Source organism: Grus americana, chromosome 3, assembly GCF_028858705.1.
Source record: "Grus americana isolate bGruAme1 chromosome 3, bGruAme1.mat, whole genome shotgun sequence".
In the NCBI taxonomy this organism is placed as follows: domain Eukaryota; kingdom Metazoa; phylum Chordata; class Aves; order Gruiformes; family Gruidae; genus Grus; species Grus americana.
This window is the reverse complement of record NC_072854.1, coordinates 113,128,318-113,150,850: the sequence shown is the minus strand read 5'-3', so window position 1 is coordinate 113,150,850 and position 22,533 is coordinate 113,128,318. Positions and strand designations below refer to the sequence as shown.

Here is a 22,533-nt window from a genome sequence, read left to right as displayed (position 1 = left end):
TAACAACACAGTTCAGATAACGAGCTTCTACAATCCAGCACTATCTACGTAAATGAAATATGTTCTGCTACCTTACTGCTAAGGAAATCCACTAGCAATCCCTCAGCACCTTCAACATCAAAGCTTAATTTCATTAATCCAAGTTCTCACTCAACGTCAGTCAGACTGCAAACTGCAGCAAATAATGCTTGGCATGACCCTTAATAAGGCTGAACTCAGCAGCAGAAACCACAAAATGTGCAATTACCAACACCTGTGAGGCAGAGAAACAAGACCAGAAGTTCTCATCTTTTTCTGCCTCCTGTGGCACTGCTGCTTTCCCCAGGCCAAAGGGTCACTTATGCTGCCAGCTTGAATGGAGGAGACTCAGGCTGCACATAGTAAGTACGGCAGGAAAGGGGAACCCATCATGTCTCCCCTTGGATCTGCCTTTTGCAGTTGCCCTTGCTGCCATCACAAATTATCACTTATGCCTATCATGCAAGGAGGACTCCAGGCTTACTAGGCTAAGCTATCTCTGAATGCCAAGACAGCAGAGTCCCCCTCATAATGCCAAATCCCACCACACATTTGTTAAATTCTGTGCCTGTTGGTACAGAAACAGTAAGATTACAGAGGAGCACACCACCAGGTTTCTCATTTCATAAACAGAGACCTGAAAACATGCAGACTTCCAAATTAATTTTCATGTCAGAAAGCCAGCATTCATTCGTACCTACTCTGATCGCTGTCACTCCACCCCTTTGGGTGTTCCCCAGCCATTACCATTCACAGCTTGATTAGATGTCTCAATTAGGGCAAGGCCTGGACATACACAGTACATACAGTTAACACCCTACCACACCCTAGAGGATCTGTATCCCAGAAAAAGTCAAATTTTAACAGGTGAGCTGGACAAAGAAGTGGTAACAAACATCAGATGTTTTAGCAATATCGGGGAGATTTTTGTCAGAATAAAGTGACAGATGCTCGTTTACCACCAAGTCTCTGAAAATCTCCTGTATAATACAACTCCTTACACCAAACATTTGATTATGGAACACCAGGTGAAACATTTCCAGGGACAAGAGCTCGAGCCCAGGAGATCATCCACAGTTACCTTTGCTGTGGGTTTTTTCTTGTTTGTTTGGGGGATTTTTTGGTTGTGGTTTTTTGTGTTGGTTGTTTTTCGTTGGATTTTTTTTTTAATCTATCTGCCCTCATCCTCCTTTTAAAACATGTCTCAACACAGTGCAGCTTTGATACTTCAGTAGCTGGCACTCTGAACACACTATAAAGGCTTCAGAGACAACACTGTCTTCAGATCTTTACTTACCAACACAACACTTTTGACACCACTTAGTGTCAGGAATTTTTGTAGACACTGCAAACTTCCTAGAAGATATAAATATAGAATTATTGATCAACTAAAACAATTGACTTAATTTGCTTTTTAGAGTTGTTGGTGGAAAAGTTATATTTGACACCCCCCCAACCTAAAAATATATTTATTTGTATATTTTTTCTCAAAATTATATGCCTAGAACATACATAGTGATCCCTCTGTTAGCACTAAGATGCTGCTCAGTTATGCAGCATTATGAATGCAGTTAAAAGTCAGGAACAGAGAGGAATGGGTACCTTAGTACCTTCAAGTGTCATTTAACACTATCTCTTACTATTTAATTATATGTATTTATACACATGCCTGTATAGTCTATTGGTACTCCCATCACCATTCTTCTGTAATGCTGTAGCTTACTGCATCTTGTGCTGGATACCACACAGACAACAGAAAGTCCACCTTTGTCCCAAGGACATTATAGTTCGAAGACAAGATATATGGACCCAAGGGGTGTGGGAAATGGTGCCGTACTGGATAGCTTGCTGGACCACAGTCCTTGCAAACTAACAGCATAAATTTTGCAAAACTTTTCACAGGCAGCACAGCATGCATTTCAAGAGAAGGTCTGAAGGAGGACTGGAAGGCAGCTTTGCAAGATGTTTTCTCATGTGCAGGGGACACTCCCTGAGAAATCATGTAAACGATTCCTTGAAAATTTATCAGATAAGCCAGGAAAGATGATGTTTGCTGGTAGTGGGAATCTGTGTCTCTGTACAGACTAGAAGATGACAGACAGTATGGAGACTGGCCACAGTAGTCTTGACAGTAAAAATAACTAATTTGATGCTGTAGAAAAGATAGGAATAAGTGGAGAGATAGATAGACAGACAGACAGATGCTGCGGTCAAAGCTATGAATTGGGAAAATACTTGCACAGCATTTCAAATGAAGCTGTCCAGAAGTGACTGATAACGCAGCAGGACTGAGCAGCATGAAAACCAAGTACTGGCCACAAATTTTGGTTGAAAGAAGATATGGAAGGTTTGAAAGGACTGCTCAAGGACACTCAAGGGAAAGAAGCTGGTAAGGAGACATCACAGACGTATTTTCTGCTACTGAACGTTTGCCTACCAAGTATCATAAATCGAGCTTAGACAATTTTGCAGGTGAATATACGAACGTCACAAATTACTTTGAATTCTATTTTGCTTTGCATTTTCTCTACCAAAAACTTTGCTTTTAACATATCTACATTTTTTACATAGCACTCATTATCATAGAACCATTTAGGCTGGAAAAGACCTTTAAGACCATCGAATCCAACTGTTAACCTAGCACTGCCAAGTCTGCCACTAAACCAGGTCCCTAAGCACCACCTCTGCATTTCTTTTAAATACCTCCAGGGATGGTGACTCAGCCGCTTCCTTGGGCAGCCTGTTCCAATGATTGATAACCCTTGTAGTGAAGAAATTTTTCCTAACATCCAATCTAAACCTCCCCTGGCACAACTTGAGGCCATTTCCTATTGTCCTATCACTTGCTACTTGGGAGAAGAGACCAACACCCATCTCACTACAACCTCCTTTCGGGTAGTTGTAGAGAGCAACTTAATTGAGCCAAATACTTACTGCTCTTTAAGTATCTATTGTTCTCTGTCAAACTCTTCCCTAGATAAGGGAGGCCAATAGCATCCTGACTTGTATCAGAACTAGTGTGGCCAGCAGGACTAGGGAAGCGATCGTCCCCCTGTACTCGGCACTGGTGAGGCCGCACCTTGAGTACTGTGTTCAGCTTTGGGCCCCTCACTACAAGAAAGATACTGAGGTGCTGGAGCATGTCCAAAGAAGGGCAACAAAGTTGGTGAAGGGTCTAGAGCACAAAGTCCTGTGAGGACCAGCTGAGGGAACTGGCGTTGTTTAGTCTGGAGAAAAGGAGACTGAGGGGAGACCTCAGTATACTGGAACCTGCTGAAGAATATACTTTGTGGTCTGGTAGGAAAAAAATGCTCTTGTACATACTTCAAATGTACTTCTGCCTGCCTAATGTTACTACCCTGATGCCTTACAGCAAAGGATAAAACAGAAAAATGGATTATCTAAATGAATCTCTCCTGCCTTTGAATGACTGGCTTGGCACTCGCACATTCAGGTTGTGCTGCATTTTTCTTGGGAAGTGGCATGACTGGACAAGAAATTTTCTGAGTCCTCTGCGACTTAAGTGAGTTGTCATTCCAGGCTGAATGTAGTCTGAAGGTTTTCCTCATATGATCCTTATGATAATTATGGTTATTAGTTCACTGCTGATGCAGTCCTCAATCGAAAGTCACCCAGCCAAAGTTAGTTTGGAAGAGAGAAGAGCAGAACAGTGGTGCAGGCACACAGAAGACAACAATTCAAAGCACAAATTATCTCTTAGGTAACTAGAATTTAGCCTCTAGGAAGAACACAGTTTTCAGACAAGTGTTGCACCATTATATTTGCAGATGACCGAACAAGAAGCCTTACCCAAATCCAAGAATTAAATGTTAATAGGATGTTAATAGAACCAAAGGTAGCAGAGAATCAGTGATTCACTATGCACTTTAAGAATCAAAGGTTTCTCTGCAAACTATATTAGTGTTACTACCTCCTCCTCTTGGATTTGAATTGGCTGCTAAGGCTTGTTTGGCAGCCACCACTGTGCTCAGTCTCTGGGATTTTGTATGCGTTTGTTAGTAAATAAAGTTGGAGGGACTGCAGGCACAATGTGTTGTAGGCATCTGGGGCCAAAGATCCTTCTACATTGGCCTGCAAAAAATGACTAGCCAATGAGGAACGTCAAATCTGTACTCCGGTTGTACTCTTCCCAGTTTTCAAAATAACCCATGAGCTCATTCCCTCTGCAGTATGAGACTACACATCCTCCCCCTCCCCCTTTTTTATTTTAATAGAATGGAATGATAGTACTCAGAGTAACTAATGTAAGATCATCATTTCTACTCAGCTGAAATATCACAGGTACAATACTGACACTAGATTTTGTTTAGCATCAAGTACAACCATACTAGACTATACCTGAAAAGAGATATGCCCAGAAACAAGAGGCTTCATGAAAAGAAGGTAAGATGTACCAAAACCCACTTCTCTAGTAAGAGTATATTTACATCTTGATTGATGTAATTTTAGGGGTTAATGCCCATATGAGTTATTTATGGCAATCTGTGAACAGAGTTCCACATTATTTGGTATTCCCAGAGTTTCACAAGCATATGCTGAACTCCTAGAATTAAAATACATATCTGATGACATGTATGTACCTGGGAAGTATTCGGTCAGGGAGTTTGTGTGCTGGAATAGCAACGGGTAACTTTTGCATTTGCCTTGCATAATCAAAGAGTCCTGGTAGATTATGGGAATAAAGCTGAGAAGCTTTACCTGGAAATTAGAAAACAAAACCACACTTCAAATACGAAACCAAATATTTACCACCGCTACCACTCAAAGATAGCACAGTAACTTACCAGATATTGATAACAAGCAATTGTTCATGACATATAACCATGTACACCTTCGAGGAAATAGCTGATAAAGGGAAGGAAAAACAAAGAAAGAAAGGATTCAATTTGATATATGCAAAGTGAGAGCACATTAAGTTGATCAATTAATATCTGCATAGACAACAGGACAAAAACTAATATCGACTTGCTTTTTGTAGCAGAAATTAGCTTAAACCAAGTAATGTTTACCTGGATTCCAGAGTTAATTCAGAGTAAATCTTAGGCACACAATATATTTAACATACACATTAACATTTAGACAATTAGTACATTGTATATTCATGTCTTCAAGTATACTACAATTAGCCCACAAGATGTTGTTAAAGATCAATCCATCCTTTTTCTAAAATTTTAAAGGAGAAAAGCTTAACAATACAAACTTCAGTAAACAAAGCATGGTCAACACATCATAGCCATTCTAAAGTCTGTGACAGTTCCAATTTCTTAAAACAATTAAAACTGGCACTCGAAGGGACTTGCCATCTGCATATGATTACACATTTCACTTAAGTGATCAAGAAACGCAGCAAATGGTCAAGGCAGAATTGTTATTTGTCAAATCCCACAACTACTAGAAAGATGGGACTGAAACCAACAAGACATCCTTTAAATAAAAAAAAGATTTTAAAAAAAGATGGTACTTTTTTTCCCCTCTCTCATAATTCTGGAGCTTGTTGTCACAAGAGGTCACAGAGGTGGAAAGTATCAACAAGGGATTAGACAGACTCACGTCCAACAGATCCATAAATGGACACAAAGAGCAAATAGGCAGGGATCCTCCAACATCCCCGATCCAATGACTGCAGTGGAGTCTGACAAGAATGGACAGCAGACAGTGGCCAAGCTTATGGGCATTTCCTACTGCCACTTTAGGAAATAAGATTATTGGGCTAGACAGACCACTCAGGAGGACATTTCATCTGCTCTGAAAAAAAAACCCCAAAAAACCCAAACAATAAAACCCCCTCACTGCTGGTTTATTAGAAAGATTTGAGGAGATCTGTAAATTAATTGAAATATTTTTCTGCCAAAGACCAAGAGATTCATCTTGAAGCTGTGCTAACTCCTGAAACGTATGTTATTTCTGCTTTGTCCATTAGTGAAGTGGAATGTAGTGGAAAAATAACCAAGGATACTACTTTTGCTTTTACACTGAATTATATCAGACCTAGAGAGTAAACAATGAAGTGAAACACAGAACTTGAAAATGCTATTAAAGCCCTACTGCCTGTTATAATAAACAACAATGTAATAAATGGTTAGCACAAGGGTGCGCTTCTATTCCTGAAGTCTTCTCTTAACCTAAATACACTGTAAGGAAAACCAACAGTAATAATCTGCCAGCCTGGCTGCATCCAAATTTAATGTGCAAGTTTGATTGGTCTTCTGTAGCTGCATAAGCATCTCTTCTAGTATCTAAGTGATTATTAAAACATTTCCCTAAAAGCTCACTAGGCAATGCACTACAGAACATGGTGCTTAGAGAAAACAAGGATGGATATGAGAGCATGAGTTTCATTACACCTATTCTCCTTGCCAATTTAAAAAACAAAACAGAAACCAACAAAAAATAACCCCCCCCAAAAACCAAATAAAACTTTCCATGGTCTACCTGGCCTACAAGAATTACTGTATTAGTGATATTTCTCAGGGTAGGTTTTATAACTGCAGCATAGCAGCAGAGAGGTACCTGAGCTAAGTTTAACTAGCTAACTCAAGCACCACTATGATTATGGGTTACGTGGAGCTCAGTGCAAGCTAGCTAGGGCTTCTTCTCAACACAACAGACATATCTACAACGTCTGGACCCTGGAAGATGAACAAACACCAGTGCCTCCAGCTTACAGTGTGAAGGCTGTCCTTGCAAATTCCTCCATCTTGATGGCAGATGCATAGCTCCCTAAGTTAGGGAGAAGGCAGGAAAGAAAACAAGTCTCTTAGAGATTAACAAAAGAGCTGGAGAAGACACCATAAAGAAAAGCCTGCAGTTAGCATTTCCCCCTCCCCACTACCCCCTCTAAAGAATTACTAAGTATAAGATTCTGCAAAGACAGAGTTTTAATTGGGATTCAGGAAGCTGAGTCTCATCAGCAAAGCTCCTTTTAAGAACAAAAGAATGGAATCTAGTGTATAAAGGATCTCCTTGCTTCCCTGTAGTTGAAACACAATGTTTGTTGTAAATATCTTGTAACAAAGCTTTCAAGAAAATAGAAAAAACTTTCATCCAAAAATATCAGGGAAATTCCATACTACTTAACAAATCATTTAACTGCAGGACAATGCACTACAATGAAGTTCAACACATTGATATATGCAGATCTCCTACTTAAACATGGTTCAGCCTACAAAAAACTTAAACAGGACTGAAAGGTATCCTCCATAGTAAACACTTAATGTTAATTCTCAATGCATCTAGTGCCTATGTAACTGTAGTAAAGACAATTTTTGCAAGGATTATAACACATTAATCTGAGTGGCTAAAAAAGTGACAAAGACGTATTTTTTCCTCAAAATATCAAACTATAAATATACCTGCTCCATTGATGTTTCATGAAGTTCATTGAGGTTCAGTGTGTAAATACCTTCTTCTGCACCAAATATCAAGTACTGATCTGCAAACACAAACAAAAACAATCTAGAAATCCTGATTTAAGGAAGATTTGTTTCGTAAGAGTACGCAGCTCTTTACAAAAAAAAAAAAAAAAGACTTAAAACAATTACACACATTGAAACAAACCAATCTATAGTAGTTACGGTGTTTGAAAGGAAGGTGTTTTGCTAAGAAAGCTAGACTACACCCCATTTATCTTAACATAATTAAAAAAACCCAAAACATTGACTTTCAGACAGCAGTGGCATAATTAAAGAAGAACTTCTCATATAAATAAACCTATTTTACAATATGTCTATTTTCAAAAGGAATAGCCTTGCTCATCTAAGCACTCTTGAAATCCGAGGAGAGGACAAAAATTGGTAAAATATATGTAATATACTACCTCTTGTATCTGGATTTATCCATGATGTTGCACAATGAATTTTTAATGGACAGCCATTGAAAACCTTTGAAAAGCAAGCACCCATCTGTAGAAGTAAAAACAATTAAAAACATAAATATGAAAAATTAAAATGTGACATTTCCAACAGGGTTATTTTTTACTTAAAGTAGTAACAAAAGGTTAAGAGTAGTTTCATCTGCCATGTGGAAAATAACCTCATCCAGACAACAAATCAACAAAGGGATATTTTTTTAAAGTGATTTTTCCTTTATGTGTAAGACCCTTCTGAACAAACATACCAGAATTAGCATTGTGGAAATAGCTCTTTAATTAACAGTCTAAGCACCTACTTACTACTACACAGGTGAGAAACTTGAAAAAGGTTCCTGAATTTTGTGACTTTAGAAAGTCTCAGAGAAACTTTATTGTTGTCATATTTCACACATTTATAATAAAACTCTAAGTCATGCAACAATCAAAATCTTAGTCTCGGACTCTCTACTAGTTGTTTTGAATCAACTTCTTTTCAATATTGATTGCTTCCCAAAGGGAAACCTCTGGTAGAAGATCCCACTCCTTATTCAGTATAGCCGTAATAAAATCAGTTTGCCTGTTAAGTAAGCAGCTTGTATAGTATAATATAATCAACCTCTCCATCTTCCCCCCCAGTGAAGTGCAAGCATTTGTAGGCATTTATAAGAATGCTTAGTAAGGGCTGCCATCCTGAATACAAGCAGGCATCACCTTTATGCAAGGCTACATGCTCTGTAATATAGCTACAACAGAATGGCAATGTTTTCACTTGATATTAATACTTTGTGAATTATCATCCATCTGTAAACTGAATTAACCAAATAACTCTCGTGTTAGCATTTGGACAATTTTTTTTGTTAACCTGCTGCTGAATAAAATCTGCACGCATTTTGGTCACTTCTGAACATAGTTCAGTTCAATAAGAAAAAGAACTTTGTAATTGATCCTTTAAAATGAAAACCAGCAGAAATTAGACCCTTTTTGTGCTTCGGACATCTCTCGCTCTCACATCACTACAATGAAGTCCATGAGTTTGTCCATATGTACTTATGTGAGGGAAGAATCAAATTCATTAAGGTAATCAGCAAAACGTGCAAGACAAGGGGAAAGACTTCAGCACTGCTAGTACCACTGCAGAAGTCTGAGTACTGAGGCAGGGAGCTGGCTGCTTGCCAGACAATGAGATGATCCTTCTGCAGGCATAAGAACAGAAGAGAAAAGATACACGTGAGGCAGGGATATGAGAAGATACTGATACAGGATGACCTCAACGTACCGACACTTCAATGTTGCCAACTTCCTTGGCAGCAAGGATTTTGAAGGAGGAATGATATAAAGAAAAAAAAAAGGGGGATTTTTTGGATGGTTTTATGGAAACCTGTTCCCAAGCACCCAGAGCACTGAAAGGCACTCAGCAGAAATTACACCAGATGCCGCTTGAAGCACTGATCTCCTAGAATACTGGTAAGTGTTTCTGCTGCTCCTGTAACCAATTACACAATTCTCCTTGACCCTTTCCAAGCACTGAAAGAGATGCTGCACAGTGGAGGAAAAATGTGCTCACTGCTAAGACCTACTTGAGTTCTGCAGTGATAAGTTGGATAAGAAAGAAGGAGGAGATGGAAATCAGAAGAGACTAATCATTTTCCTCTGGCCATTCTCAGCCCTGGTCTCCAGGAAGCCTGCAGAGCCAAGATGCTACTGCAAATGCCTCAGAAGGGTAAACGAAGCCTGAGGGTATCATCTTTAAATACCAAACAAATCTCAAGGATACAGCTGAGAATCAGATAAATTATTAAACTGAGTTGACAGTGGAAAAAAAACCAAACAAACTACAAACACAAAATAAAAGGTTGAAGCAAAGCTGCTTGATCTGACTGCTGCCACAGAGGCATTTAAGTCGGGGGAATTTCAGCAGGCAGGGCATTCTGTCATTGGTAGGATTTAACAGGTCTCCCTGCGCTGCAAGCCACCTAAAATAGCAGGAAAAAAACACACTACTATACTGGGTTATTAAGAGATTTGAACAAAATTTCTAGAGTCACAGGCAACCATGCATAAATACCATTTTAAACAGAGCCCCAGAACATCTAATTATTTTAGGGGACAGTGAGAACACAAAACACTTCTTAACACTTGGCAACTTTAGAACCACAAAACAAAAAAAAACCAAACCCACAAACAAGAATCAGAACAATGATGTACCACAGAAATAGAACAGGAGAGATTAAACTATTGTCAAAGTTTTACTTGCAGTAGCAGAGTATTTGTTAAATGGTGATGTTAGGATGCAAAACATGTTCCACAACAGAGAAAAGTAAAAAAGTCCAGTAATCCAAATGACCTAGGAAAAAACTCCCTTCCTTCACCCATATTTTCATTATTTGGTAACTGATGGAGACAGCAGGCAGAGAGAAACATTTAAGTGCCAAATCAGTCTTCAACACTTAACAAAAAGGTTAGAAAGTTTGTTATTCATAAAAGATGAGTGTGATGAGGGAAGAGGAGGAAAGGGAAAAGAGTTTCTAACCTGAGGACCAGCAGAACCAGAGAATTAGTGCACTACAAGGATGCATGGACATGCCGAGCGCAGTCCAATACCCAAAGACTCATTTGACCAGCTTGAGAAGTTTTCCTGTTTTGGTCAGTCTCTTTTTACAGCTTCATTATATCAGCAGCTCACAGTCATTCTCTGATGGCCTGTTCCTGAAGTTTGTGGCAAAAGTTCAACACGTATGACTTCATTTTTAGCTATTCTATTTTCTACGCTTTTTCTCATTCCAGTCACTGAATCTATCCCCTCCCCAAGATGATTCGGTTTTCTTCAATGCTTCCAACTTTCTGTCATCCACTAGTTTAAAGTACGCACTCCTAGGCCATGCATTTAGGTCATGCGTTTAGTTTAATATTTAGTTTATTAAAACATGGTTGACCTCAATAAACAATGCTAAACATATCAAGAATTCACAGCTCTGGAATAATCCTGTACATTTATGCAAGAGATTACAGTTCTAAGGAACAGAAGCGTGCTTTCTACCTTAACCTGTCCTGCTTCTCTAAAATGGGTAGGAAGCAAAAAATAGTATCATTTACACTTACACATCCTTGTAGCAATTTCATTTTCTTATCCAAATACGAGAAACTGATCTAGCTTAGGAGTAATGTAGCAAAAAGGTTAGTTTAAAATCAGATTAATCCCCCACCTGGTGCACAGCACAACTTACATGGATGCATGCTCCAGTGCACAAGGAGGAGAGTGGTGAGGGCAGAAACAAATAGTCAAGGAGGAGGAAAGACTGGCTGTTTCTGATCACAGTGCTGGCTAAAAGCACAGTGACAAGTCCGTGCAGATACTACAATGAAATTCTACTTTGCTTTATGCTATGAAGGTGCACATAGTTATTTCCAGCCCTAAGGCATCTATAAATTCCATCTTCAGAAGTTTTGAAACCTAGAGCTGCATAGTATAAACTTTGAGCTATTTGCAATTCCCAAGAGGCATCAGCAACTCAGATCAGTAAGTACCTTCAGTACACTGGAAGTACTCCTGTGACATTAGTCACAGAACTCTCACTCAGTTTTTAATGAAACAAGCAAACACAAAACCTTCCAAAATCTACTTCAAGAGCACAAAATCAAGGGCGATTTCTGAAATATCATACCTGTAGCTTAACATTTCTAAGGGATACTGGCTTTTATAACTTTTTTAGAAAATACTAGAAACATTCAAAAAAGGTACTCTCAGCTTTAGTAAGAAAACACATCCTGCTTCCAACATGCACTTGTATGACTCAGTAATACTCACGTGTACTTTAGGTGTGGGAGGAAGGCCATTACTAATTGGTTTCTAGAAAATAAAAGTTAAAAAGTAGGTTTACACTCACAGGTGCACATATTTATGAATATGCATATTGTCTCCCCACACTACAACATAACCAAAATACAAGTCTAAAAAATTTTTTTTCGAATGCTGTTAAAAGCACTTGATAAATAATTGAGCATAATTATATTAGGAGAAAATAAAAAGCTGATACTTATATCTACATAAGAAATAGATACAAAACCCTCCCTGCAGATTTTTAAAGACAATAGAGTTGTGTTGTACATTTCTACACTAGGCTAAATAGAAGGCACTAGGTACCTACTGGGACCCTCCGCTGTGTCCAATGCCACATGTACTAGACCTGAAAGCTATGGCTGAGCTTTGGCTACTGTCCCATTTTTAAGCATCAAGTTAGGCTAGAGACCTCCCTTCTAACCAACATTTCCATAATTCGGCATGAGTTTGCTAACCACATGTCTCTATGACCACACAGTACAAACTACCAGTACCATTTTTCTTTCATTAAAACCTCTACTATGATTCCCTAATGCCTTCTCATGGAATGTCTGCATAGTCTATTGCACAACATTTTCACATTACGATGACGCCGGAAAGAATGCCACATCCAGCAATACAAAGTTTAAGCAATATTGCAGCAATTGTTCAATGTTACAAGCAGCATTAAACTCTATCAATCAGTACGAGACCCACTTTCCTGTATCAGTGTCAATTTCTCCTAGCAAAAACATGCTTCTAAAGAAAGGTATTTTACAGGTAACACAGGAAACTTCGAACACACAATTTCAAATGCCAAGTTCAAAGCAGTTCAGGAAATCATACTTTCCAAAGTACTGCCAGTATTACTGGCACTTCCTTAAAACAAAACAAAAACGTACACAATGTTTCTGCTCTATTTCCTCTTCACTTCTCTTAAAAGAGCAACATTTCCAACCTCATCCTTAGAAGAAGCTCCCAAACAGTGCTGTTTCATGTTACTTTTAATCTAACTACAGACTCTCTCCCATCTCACTGTCCCACTTTTGCATCATAATTATAGAGTGACCACTCTGGAAACCATTTGCTGCTTTGATGGAAAAAACTCACTTGGAAGAGGAGAAAGGGATGCAGGAATATTTCTTTTCCTCAGCTCACAGCTGGATCAGATTACACGTCATGTAAAACTGCATTCTCTCCATGTCTGCAACTCCACATGAGTACATGTAGCTCAAGTCTGACACTAAACCCAAGCTGAAAAACCCTGACACCTGGAGCTGCAGAGGCCAGCAGGCAAACAGCTTACATATCTGGACCCCCAATTTATGTTTCTCCATCTTTTTTCCCCCCTTGAACACCAAAAGCCTGTATGCCTACATCTGGGATAGGGGAAAGACTCATTTGGGAACAGCCCTGACTCAGCTCCTTTCCCGGGGCCAGCCAAATCCTCCAGCAAGCCAGCAGGTGGCAGCACGTTCCTTAATTTCCTCATTTGCTTAAATAGTCATTCCTCAGTACAAGCCATTACATCTCTTTCGCAGGATCTTGCTCTCATTACATGTCTCTCAAGTATGTGAAAACAAGCAAGTAAATCTCATATATGCATGATTACGTTAGTTTCTAATGAAAATTAAATACCAACTCAAACTTCAGCTTAAGACTGTATCACAACTAGATGATTTAGCAAAACTGTGCTTTGATTTGAAATAAACAAGATACCATCCAGCATCATTTCTATACTAAAGAGTATGCCCGCTTCTTTTCATAATGCACATGAAACAGCTGAGACAACTTTAAAATAACACCCAGAAGCTTAAATACCTACCAATATTTCCTTCTTTTCTTTCCTTGAAAAATTAGTGTCTCTAGCTTCATTCTGTTGATGTGGTGATCCCTCTCTTTCACCGTTTAATTGTGCAGAAGTGACTCCATTACCTAGAAAGATTCATATTTAAAAATGTGTTGTTCTACCTTCAACTCAAGAGTGGTCTAGCCTAAAAACAATTTGGAAGGGCCAAAATTTCCAGTTATGTCAGAACATGTTCCAATACCCTAATTTACTTCTAAAGCATACATGTTCGTACATGTGCACATATAACCATCTATAGAGCCACATTAAATCTCAGTCCATGGTAATTTTAGTAATATAACAAATCTATTGTGAGCATAGAAAGGGATGCAGTCATGGTTATAAGGAAAAATATATTTAACACACTTAAAGAAAAACTTGGCCATTGCTAATGCTTCAATTGTCAATTCTTTATAAAGAGTCTTGAGGCATTTCTTAGTACTGGGTGCTTAAGTGTTACAGTCAAATCTGTAACACATCAACTGCAGTATTAAATATGTAGCAAGGAAGAGCTAGCAAGATTTAATCAATTAAGAGTCAGACATTAAGCTTGCTCAAACAAGCCAGTCCAGGACAACTCTCAAAGCATCAGACTTTAACAAAAGCATAAAAGGAACAGCCTGAGCAAACAGTAAACAAACACAATTACTTGCTATACTACCCAATTCAGTTCATTACATATAAAAGCAAACTTTGAAAGCAAAACTCTATTCTTGACATGTCAAATGACAACAGTTGACATACAGGGCCAGCATCCAAAACCTACATACAGGAGAACTTTTTTATTCCTTGTGATTATCCTGATACATACACTACATAAGCCTGTTGCTTAGAAAAGCAATTGTATCACCAATGGCATTGGCAGGAATCATGTAACTTTACTAGAAGGTACATTTGACCCTCTTAAGAGTGTAAGCATGCTTTCTTTTGTGCATTTTGGCTTTCATGCACTTTCTGTTATGTGCCCACCACAGAAAAAATTACCACAGTATGTTTTAATGTGTGCATAGGTGAGGATGTCTACATCCTAATCACATTAGACTATTTAAGAAATATTTGTATACTTCTTTGTATCACTCTTATTACCTAAAGCATTAGATTTCTGTGGCGGTAATCGAGGAGGTGGCGGTCTGGGTGGAACTTGAGATGCAGATTTTGCTGGAGACTCTGATGTTGGACATCTCTTGATTGTCCCTTGATTATCATTTTCAGAAGAATGAGTTTCTTGGGGGATAAAGATGGATTTCGGCTGAAAAGGACATAGTAATAATAAAAACATAATGCAAAAAGATTCAAAGCATCCATGCTATTTCTCAGTGAGAAAAAAACCCAAACACATGCAATATTTGAATTCTGGTATTTTCACAAGTAAATTGATAAAGCAACATGTTCTTCCATGCAAATTTCTTTCAAAAAACCCAAACAAACTAGAAGGAAACGCATAGTAGCAAGGAAAACCTTGTTATCAAAGTACAAATTCAAAATCTTTATATTCAAGTCATGCATTAAACAATTACTTGGCGTGTGGAAATGTCACTGTTTATGACTACAGATAACCAAACCAGACAGAAACTAGGGAACATTCAACGATACAGCCAGAACTTTGTGTAAAGAATCCCAAATAGGGGATGTGACCACAAAGGGCAATGTTGTTTAGACACTGGCTGCACTAACGTTGCTTGTAAAAATCCTTCTCAGTTACGCAAAGGTAATTAGTGCAGTAGGGTAAGTAATCAAACCTGCAGTTTTTGCCTGGGGAACCGACAGCCAGACATACACACGCACACAAAAAAAGGTTTTTTCTTTTTATTTTTGCTCATATTAAGACAACTTCAGTGGGAAAAGATTCACTTAATCTTCGAGTTGGAGCATGCAAAATCTAGTCTGATCCAGGCGTGCCTCTGAAGATCAGCATTCAGACACCAAAAGTTAGCAAGCAGATGCTTTATTTGGCAGCTCTTTATTAAAAGAGACTTGCGGCACTAAATCTTTTAGCTACTCAATTTATTTCTTCAGAAGTGCAATTAGTCAGAAACAGCACTTTCACACTGACGGATACGCTACAGTGCAAGACTTTTTGCAGATTTGCAATTAAAGGCTATGAACATAGAGGTCAATCCCCTAGATACACCCTTGACTTAAAACTTGATTCAAATCTTCAAGTGGTGGCTCAACTGAGAGAACTGTCAGTATAGTAATTTAGACACTTCTGCATTCATTTATTTATTTAAAGTGCCCTTTTATTCTTGTGTAGCAAAATCCTCCTCACTTACCTTTGGTGGTAAAGGAGGTGGCACTTTAGGTTTCATAGTAGCACTATAAAGAAAAGAAACAAAACAGATTGTTATCCACTGTAGCACTTTGAACCTTGTTTTGCAGTGTTCAAAAGGATACAGGATTTTATAAATGCCATACAAATAAACACCATTAACTTGTCAACAGCACGATTATATCCAAATAACTGCATCATGAATACTTTCAAACATTTTGTTATTGCTGTGCATACCACAGATACTATCCGAAAACTCAAGATCCTCCCTAGAGAGCACAAAGTGACATGAACTTAGCGGAAAAAAGTAGGAAGATGCACAGCAGGCTTGATATTTACTCTGTTGAGGAGAAAGATTTAGTGTATCAGGGAGCTTTTCTAAAGGACAACCTGTAGGTACGTAAGGCAAAGGGGAGTTACAAGAAAACTGATGAATACCATTCCTTGAAAAATTTACCACTGACTACTTCAGAAAGCAAAATCCATCTGCAATGGACAGCTAGCCTACTGTCTCTGTCTGGGTTGTTCTCAAGGGGTGGGGGTGTTTGTTTTTCTTTTTTTTTCCCCCCCTTCTTTAACTAAAATCTTGGGAAAGACAACTTTTTAACACAAGAATAAATCAACAGCTTGGCTCAACAGTACAAGATATCAGCAACAAAAAGAAAGCCGAAACATCAGGAGCATTCTTCCTCTGCTGGTTCTGTGTTTTAAAGAATATGCTGCTTTTTTAAAAAAAATCCTAATTCCTGAATTTTTAATATTTTTAAAAACTCTTACAATGTTCCGTTTCCTAATCTTTTGGAACGGAAAATTATTTCCATTAAATAAATAAGGAATACAGCTGTGAAAACTTGACATTCTTGCATACTATTTTCCTTATTTTTAAATTATGTTCCAAAGTTTTGGGAAAATATCCAAGTAGTAAGATATCTGTTTACTTGTTTACAGATCAACAACTTGTCTGCTTTGCTTCGTTCTTTTCAGGAGTTTCTGTCCTGGCATCTTATCAATTGCTTTTATTTCAGAGAAGCTGGAAGGGGACTTCTGAGAATGGGTTACCCTGTGCCATGCCCTTGACCTGCTGTGGTGGTAGAAATTATCTTCTCTTCATAACGTGGGGCCAAATTTAAGTCCTCTGTCACGTGTGTCCAGGCTCCATTTGTAGTTTCCTTCATATTCTTCCCTGCACCTCAGACAGCCATCACAGTGTTACTGAGCAGCCAAATGTAAAAAAATCAAAAAAGCCAACTTGGCATAAATGTGACAGATGTTTCTACAAAGGACTGTGTGCCATGGTTTCAACTGCAAGGTTTATGTGCAGTTTGTCACTGCTGATCATGCAGGGCAGTACCTCAAGAATTTCTGCTTTCCCAGCTTCCATAACCAGGAAGTTCAAGCTTCATCAGCTTTGCTGCACATGAGAGATAAAGAAGTATCAAAACAATCAAAATTATTAAATGGAGAGAATTTTATATTGTTCCCTGAGGTGTGTGGATTCTCTGATGCTATGAATCACCCAGCTTCAGAGTCATGCAGTGGCATTTAGTTTGGACTGGAAGGCGTACAGCTGATTCATTGTTTTTGTTCTGGATCTGAAGGGAGAAGTGATCGATGTCACATATGCTCTTCAACTGCAGCTCCATCTCACAAAATACAAACAAAAGCCTTGAATCTTCAGTGAGCTCCAGAGAAAGGTATCTGAGACCGAGCTGATGAACTGATATATTGCAGCAGAGCTTTGGGCTCTCTCTTCCTACCAAGAGGAAAGGCACAGATGCAGAATCTGTCTGATCCAAGGTTGAGGCATTCAAGGCTTACCCCTGGGCTTGCTTACAGGAAACTGTCAGGCCCTCTCTGTAGGGCAAGAGTACCTAGGATAATACGAGAAGCAGCAAAAAATCACCAGAACTTTTTTGGAAGACCATTGGTGACTGTCCTTAGGGTCAGATGAACTGGAACCTCTCTGGAAGCTATCAGGTTCTTTCTTGCTTACCCCGAGAAAGAAAATCCACAGACACATGACAGTGACAGAAGCAGCTAAAGCCAATGGTGTTTCAAAGTTCCAGTAGAGCTTGTGCAAGGAACAAAGATCTCAAAGCACTGGGCAAAGTAATCAGTGTAAGCACTTCAAGACAGCAGGGATCAAGAGGTTCCAAGCCCTGGAACATTACTGAAGTTATTATAGAACTGCAAAAATGGCTGCAAGCAGAGGAAGAAGTAGGGGGGAAAAACCCAAAACATTAAGCAAAAAATGGACAGACATAGAGCTGTACACAAAGAACATACAGAGATTAGGAACCCAGCTGAGCTGGCTTGCAGCAGCACAGACATCCAGAGCATCTTCACTGAAGGCCATCAGAGTGGAGCTGGCAGTATGGAGCTATAGGGGACCATTACATCCTACAGCACAGGAAGCCTAAGTTATTACCAAGATCTATCCAGCTACAAGCAAAGCGGGTTCTCAGCTTGGTCCAAATGCAGGGGAGCAAATAAATGAGTATCATTATCAACTTCTTCCTCTCAAAGACAAGACACAGGAGCTTCATATTATTGATGAACTGTATAATCAATCATGCCTTTAAACAACCACTTAATAATGAAATATGAACAATTTCTTAAGGAATTAGCAGGAGGATAAAGCCTGCTAAAAACTGACTAAAAATTATTTTCCTTCTATAATATCACTTGCATCAAACAGCAAACACTCTTGTTTTCAGAAGCTGATCATTAAACAGTGCAAGTTTAATGTACTCGTCACCTATGTGACATCTGACACTATCAGTATCTTTACCCTTCTTGAAGGGGACTGTCCCTCATGCTCAGTACAGTGATAAAAACCTCTGCCTCTGTTATAAAAGAAAAGCAGTAAAATAACTCAAGAAAAAAAAGAGAGAGAGATTTGGTTCTCTAAGAGATAGATGCCAGCAATAGATAACACGTTTTACAAGTTTCTGGTATGAAGCAACAGCTCTCAAAATTATCCATTAACAGAAAGTAAACAAGAATTCTGTCTCAATGGCATCTTTCTTTCTGGTCTTTACATCAGATTTATTTAGGAATGTGAATTTCCACATACTGGCTGTGCATTTTAAATCATTACAGCTCTCATCTGTCAATCAAAGAGCCCAAGACTACTTATATCAGTGGAATTTAATATGAACATTATTAATTTAGCACATGCCTACTGATACTGCCTTTGCAATCACATAACCTTGCTCCTTCTGTGGTAAAGGAGCCAGCTCTACTTTAAAATCAAGCACCCATACAAGCATCCTTCTGAGAATGTGGCAAGAACAAACTTAATCATCTACAGAAGAGTTATGTATATATTTTATGTCATTTTTAATGAGTTTTATTTTAATACACAGCCATCAGTTTTACATAAGACAACAGGACTGGGGTCAGACTGGCTCAATGTAACTACACCCATATTTAATAGAAGATAAAAGGACAACTGTATCAAGCAAGGAACAAAATTCCCCCCCCCCAATTTATCACAAGTTTATCAGCAGACTAAGAAAACTTCTGGTGATGTAATCTAGGAACAACATTAAATGCTTATCTTTAAAAATGCTATAGAAGAAAAAGAATCCTGAGTTATTAGGGATAGAACAGGATTCAACTTTTTTTAAAACTTTTTATATATTTATTTATTTTTACAAGAAGAAAGGACTTACTGTTTAGGATCATCATCTGCATCATCATCATCTTCTAAATGTGCCACATGTCCCCTAAGAAAATGAACAAGGTACTATGGCTGAGTTGTGTAAAATTACCTTGGCTACTATGAAAAATTCTGAGCTCAGGGGCTCTTTTACAGAATTTTACTGCCTTTCAGCTTTTTATCATTATTATTACTCTTTAAAGCACAGCTGCAATCCAGACAACTAAGCCTCTCCCATATTGTCTCGGCAAGTACAGGGACAAGCAAGAACTAGTTGTGACAGACACAAGAAATCAACACACAGAAGACTTTGAAACACACAAGAAGGAAAAAAAAAAAAGAATAGAATTACCGCTGATGCAGTTCTTCTTCAACTGATTTTAAGAGACTCCTTCAGCATTGAATAAGAATAAGAATACAGTTTAATTGTGGCACACAAACTTAATTATCAAAAGCCAGGACAAATGCTACTATGATTCTATCAGTAAATAATCCAAAGCATGTTATTTCAGCTGGATTTCAGAACATCCAAACATCCACATACAAGTGAACAATGAACATAGCTGCCTTTTTTTTTTTTTTTTAACACAACACTTTCATATGCATTTACTAATGTATCACTATTAAGTGCTGTGGTCCTTGCACTGAAAAACAAGGACTGTTTTAGCTTCATCCAATTTAAAACAAATCCACACTATCCAAGAAAATCATAATTAAAAAAAATCAGACTAACAAGAGGATTAAACTACTATTGAAATAAATTCATTCTTCCCTAGTTAATTTTTCTAACATTCTGAAATTCTTCATTTTTGTGTCTTTGTCTGAAAACACAGACAGGGAGGAATAGCAGGAAAAACACAGGGATGAAAAAAACAGGATTTTGGAAGATATCAGTATTCCTACTTTCCCCATCTAAAAGATTGGGTAAAAATGTCATGTTCTATGCTTAGATTTTCTGCATTTTTAATATGATTTAATTTAGCAAAGCTGGTATCATAATTCTGACATGCATAAATGTGAATTAAGAAATTGGGTGGAAAGGAAGAATTATATGGAAAACTATTTTATCTGATTAATACAACAAAATTATTCAATGTATGAACATGAAGTTAAAGGAATTTGCTGAGACAGGTAAGTTTTATTTTTTAAAGCATCTATAATTGAATGTTCCTAGTGCCCTACAACACGAAAAAAGGCATAAAGCAATGTCAAACCACTGGTAGTTCCTAGATGGGGTAAAATTGTGCTCTGTGGGACCTATCATGCAGAACATTTTCTTAACAAGCAGACCAAGATAATGGCTCTTAAAAGGAAGCTTACAGCACCATAGAGACAATATGGTCAACATAGCCCCAAATACTGAAAAGTGCTGTAATTCTGTATCATTGGAATTGCTATTATTTTACAAATAAATAGTGATTTTGGAATTGTAACTGATATAAACAAGTTTGACATATTTTACTACATCGGTTTCAGCTAATGTGTTCAACACACGTGATTTTTAGATTAAAATGGTCTTGAATGAATTAAAAAGAAAATGCCACTGCTTACTCACTTATTTGCACCCAAGAAGTAGCCACATTGAGGACCATGACCATATTCTAGCTGTAGATCCTACAAATATAAGAGAACGAATCTTTAAGATGAACAAGTGAGCAAACACATACTCTGTGTCATGCTGCTGTTATCCCCTCTGCCACACCTGAGCTACCAAACGAGCTTATTCCTCTGGCCTTCCTGGCCCCTAACACCACTCTCAGGCCCATCACACCCAAAAATCTCCCCCTCTGCCAGTTTTCTGCATCTCTAATTCCTTTTAAAACTCTGACCATAGCCCCATCCTTGGACACACAGACCTTTTGCTCAAATAAAGTCAGCTGCAGAAAAGGAAACAAAACAACAACAAAAATATAATAATATTTAAAAAAAAAAAAGACTTTGTGATCTACCATCCCTCACTGGCACATTATAGTATTCATTTCAGATGGGGAGTAGTTCTGGCAGGGAGCCTGAAATGCCTTTAGCACATGGGGATGTTAAAGAAATAAGCAGAAAGGACAGTAAAAGTGTTTTTAGAACTCTGGTTATAGCAATACATATTTTAAGGATAACTATGTATGTTCTCATGTATACTTTAAAATCACCTTTTGTATCAAAAAGAAAAAATACAATATTAACAGCAAAGCCAAGCACTCAAGCAATCATGAAGTATCGGCTACTTAGAAAAAGAAGTGGCAATAGGCCTCCAACACTTATTATGCAATAGATGCCGTATGCCATACAGATTTAATGCATTAATGGGAATACAGGGACCATATTGAAGCACCATCAAATCTTCATCTGCCAGGAGGATACTGCTATAATTACAGGGTATTTTTTTCTTCAGGTGGATCACAACAGGAAAAATATGAGCATAAATTTGCTCCCAAAACACTGAGTGTATTCACCAGGAGAAATAAGTTATTGATCACCTAAGTTAGTGATAAATGGAGATACATTGCTCCTTTCCAGGAAACATTTTAAAGGTCTCCCAACATCTTCAGTCCAACAGGCCTCTTTCAGCTGCAGCCCTATAAAAGCATGCCATCCTTCAGAAAGATGCCCAGATATCCAAGCTGTAAGAGCAATAAGCTTGGATTAGATGACAACTCCTCACAGGGCTGATGTCTCAAAAGGGCATTTTTAAAACTCAGAGGAAAAGTCTCACACTAGATTTGCCAGTGCTCCAAGCTCATGAAGCAGAAGTCATTGCAGCTTTCAGTTACAGACTGAAGGGCAATCACTTTAATACAAAGCTATATATGTTTTCTGCTTGGTGAGGAGTTCCAAGTTTACTGCACCCTCAATTTTGCTCTGTAAAGCTAAGTAGTAGTTTCCACATGGGTGTTTCTAACACGGCTGTCCGTAGCATTTGATTGCTTCAGTGACTTTCCAAGATAGGTGAGATATTGTGGAAAAAAAACAGTATGTAATTGATAATTACTTGATGTAAAAGAATGCATAGATCCAAGGAGTTGAATAAAAATTGCAAAGGCAATGCCGATTC

At 38.2% G+C, this 22,533-nt stretch overlaps 1 protein-coding gene across 9 annotated transcripts in view; it reads right to left on the bottom strand.

Moving 5' to 3' along the window:
- MAP4K3 (mitogen-activated protein kinase kinase kinase kinase 3) overlaps nt 1–22,533 on the bottom strand; it is an 87,890-nt gene that overhangs the window by 13,078 nt on the left and 52,279 nt on the right. For 6 of the 9 annotated variants that reach the window (XR_008576187.1, XR_008576188.1, XM_054818847.1 and 3 more), the window contains 12 exons: nt 21,043–21,101; nt 19,840–19,878; nt 19,501–19,554; nt 15,828–15,870; nt 14,641–14,803; nt 13,531–13,640; nt 11,694–11,735; nt 7,856–7,940; nt 7,392–7,471; nt 4,824–4,884; nt 4,620–4,737; nt 1,316–1,374 (listed from right to left, as the gene is read on the bottom strand). Coding sequence is in view for 7 of the 9 variants with exons in the window: in XM_054818847.1 (XP_054674822.1) it covers nt 1,316–1,374; nt 4,620–4,737; nt 4,824–4,884; nt 7,392–7,471; nt 7,856–7,940; nt 11,694–11,735; nt 13,531–13,640; nt 14,641–14,803; nt 15,828–15,870; nt 19,501–19,554; nt 19,840–19,878; nt 21,043–21,101 (913 nt within the window). In the remaining 2 variants the exon portion in view is untranslated. The remainder of the gene's footprint in view (nt 1–1,315; nt 1,375–4,619; nt 4,738–4,823; nt 4,885–7,391; nt 7,472–7,855; nt 7,941–11,693; nt 11,736–13,530; nt 13,641–14,640; nt 14,804–15,827; nt 15,871–19,500; nt 19,555–19,839; nt 19,879–21,042; nt 21,102–22,533) is intronic. The other 3 variants (XM_054818844.1, XM_054818848.1, XM_054818843.1) reach the window with 2 other exon arrangements.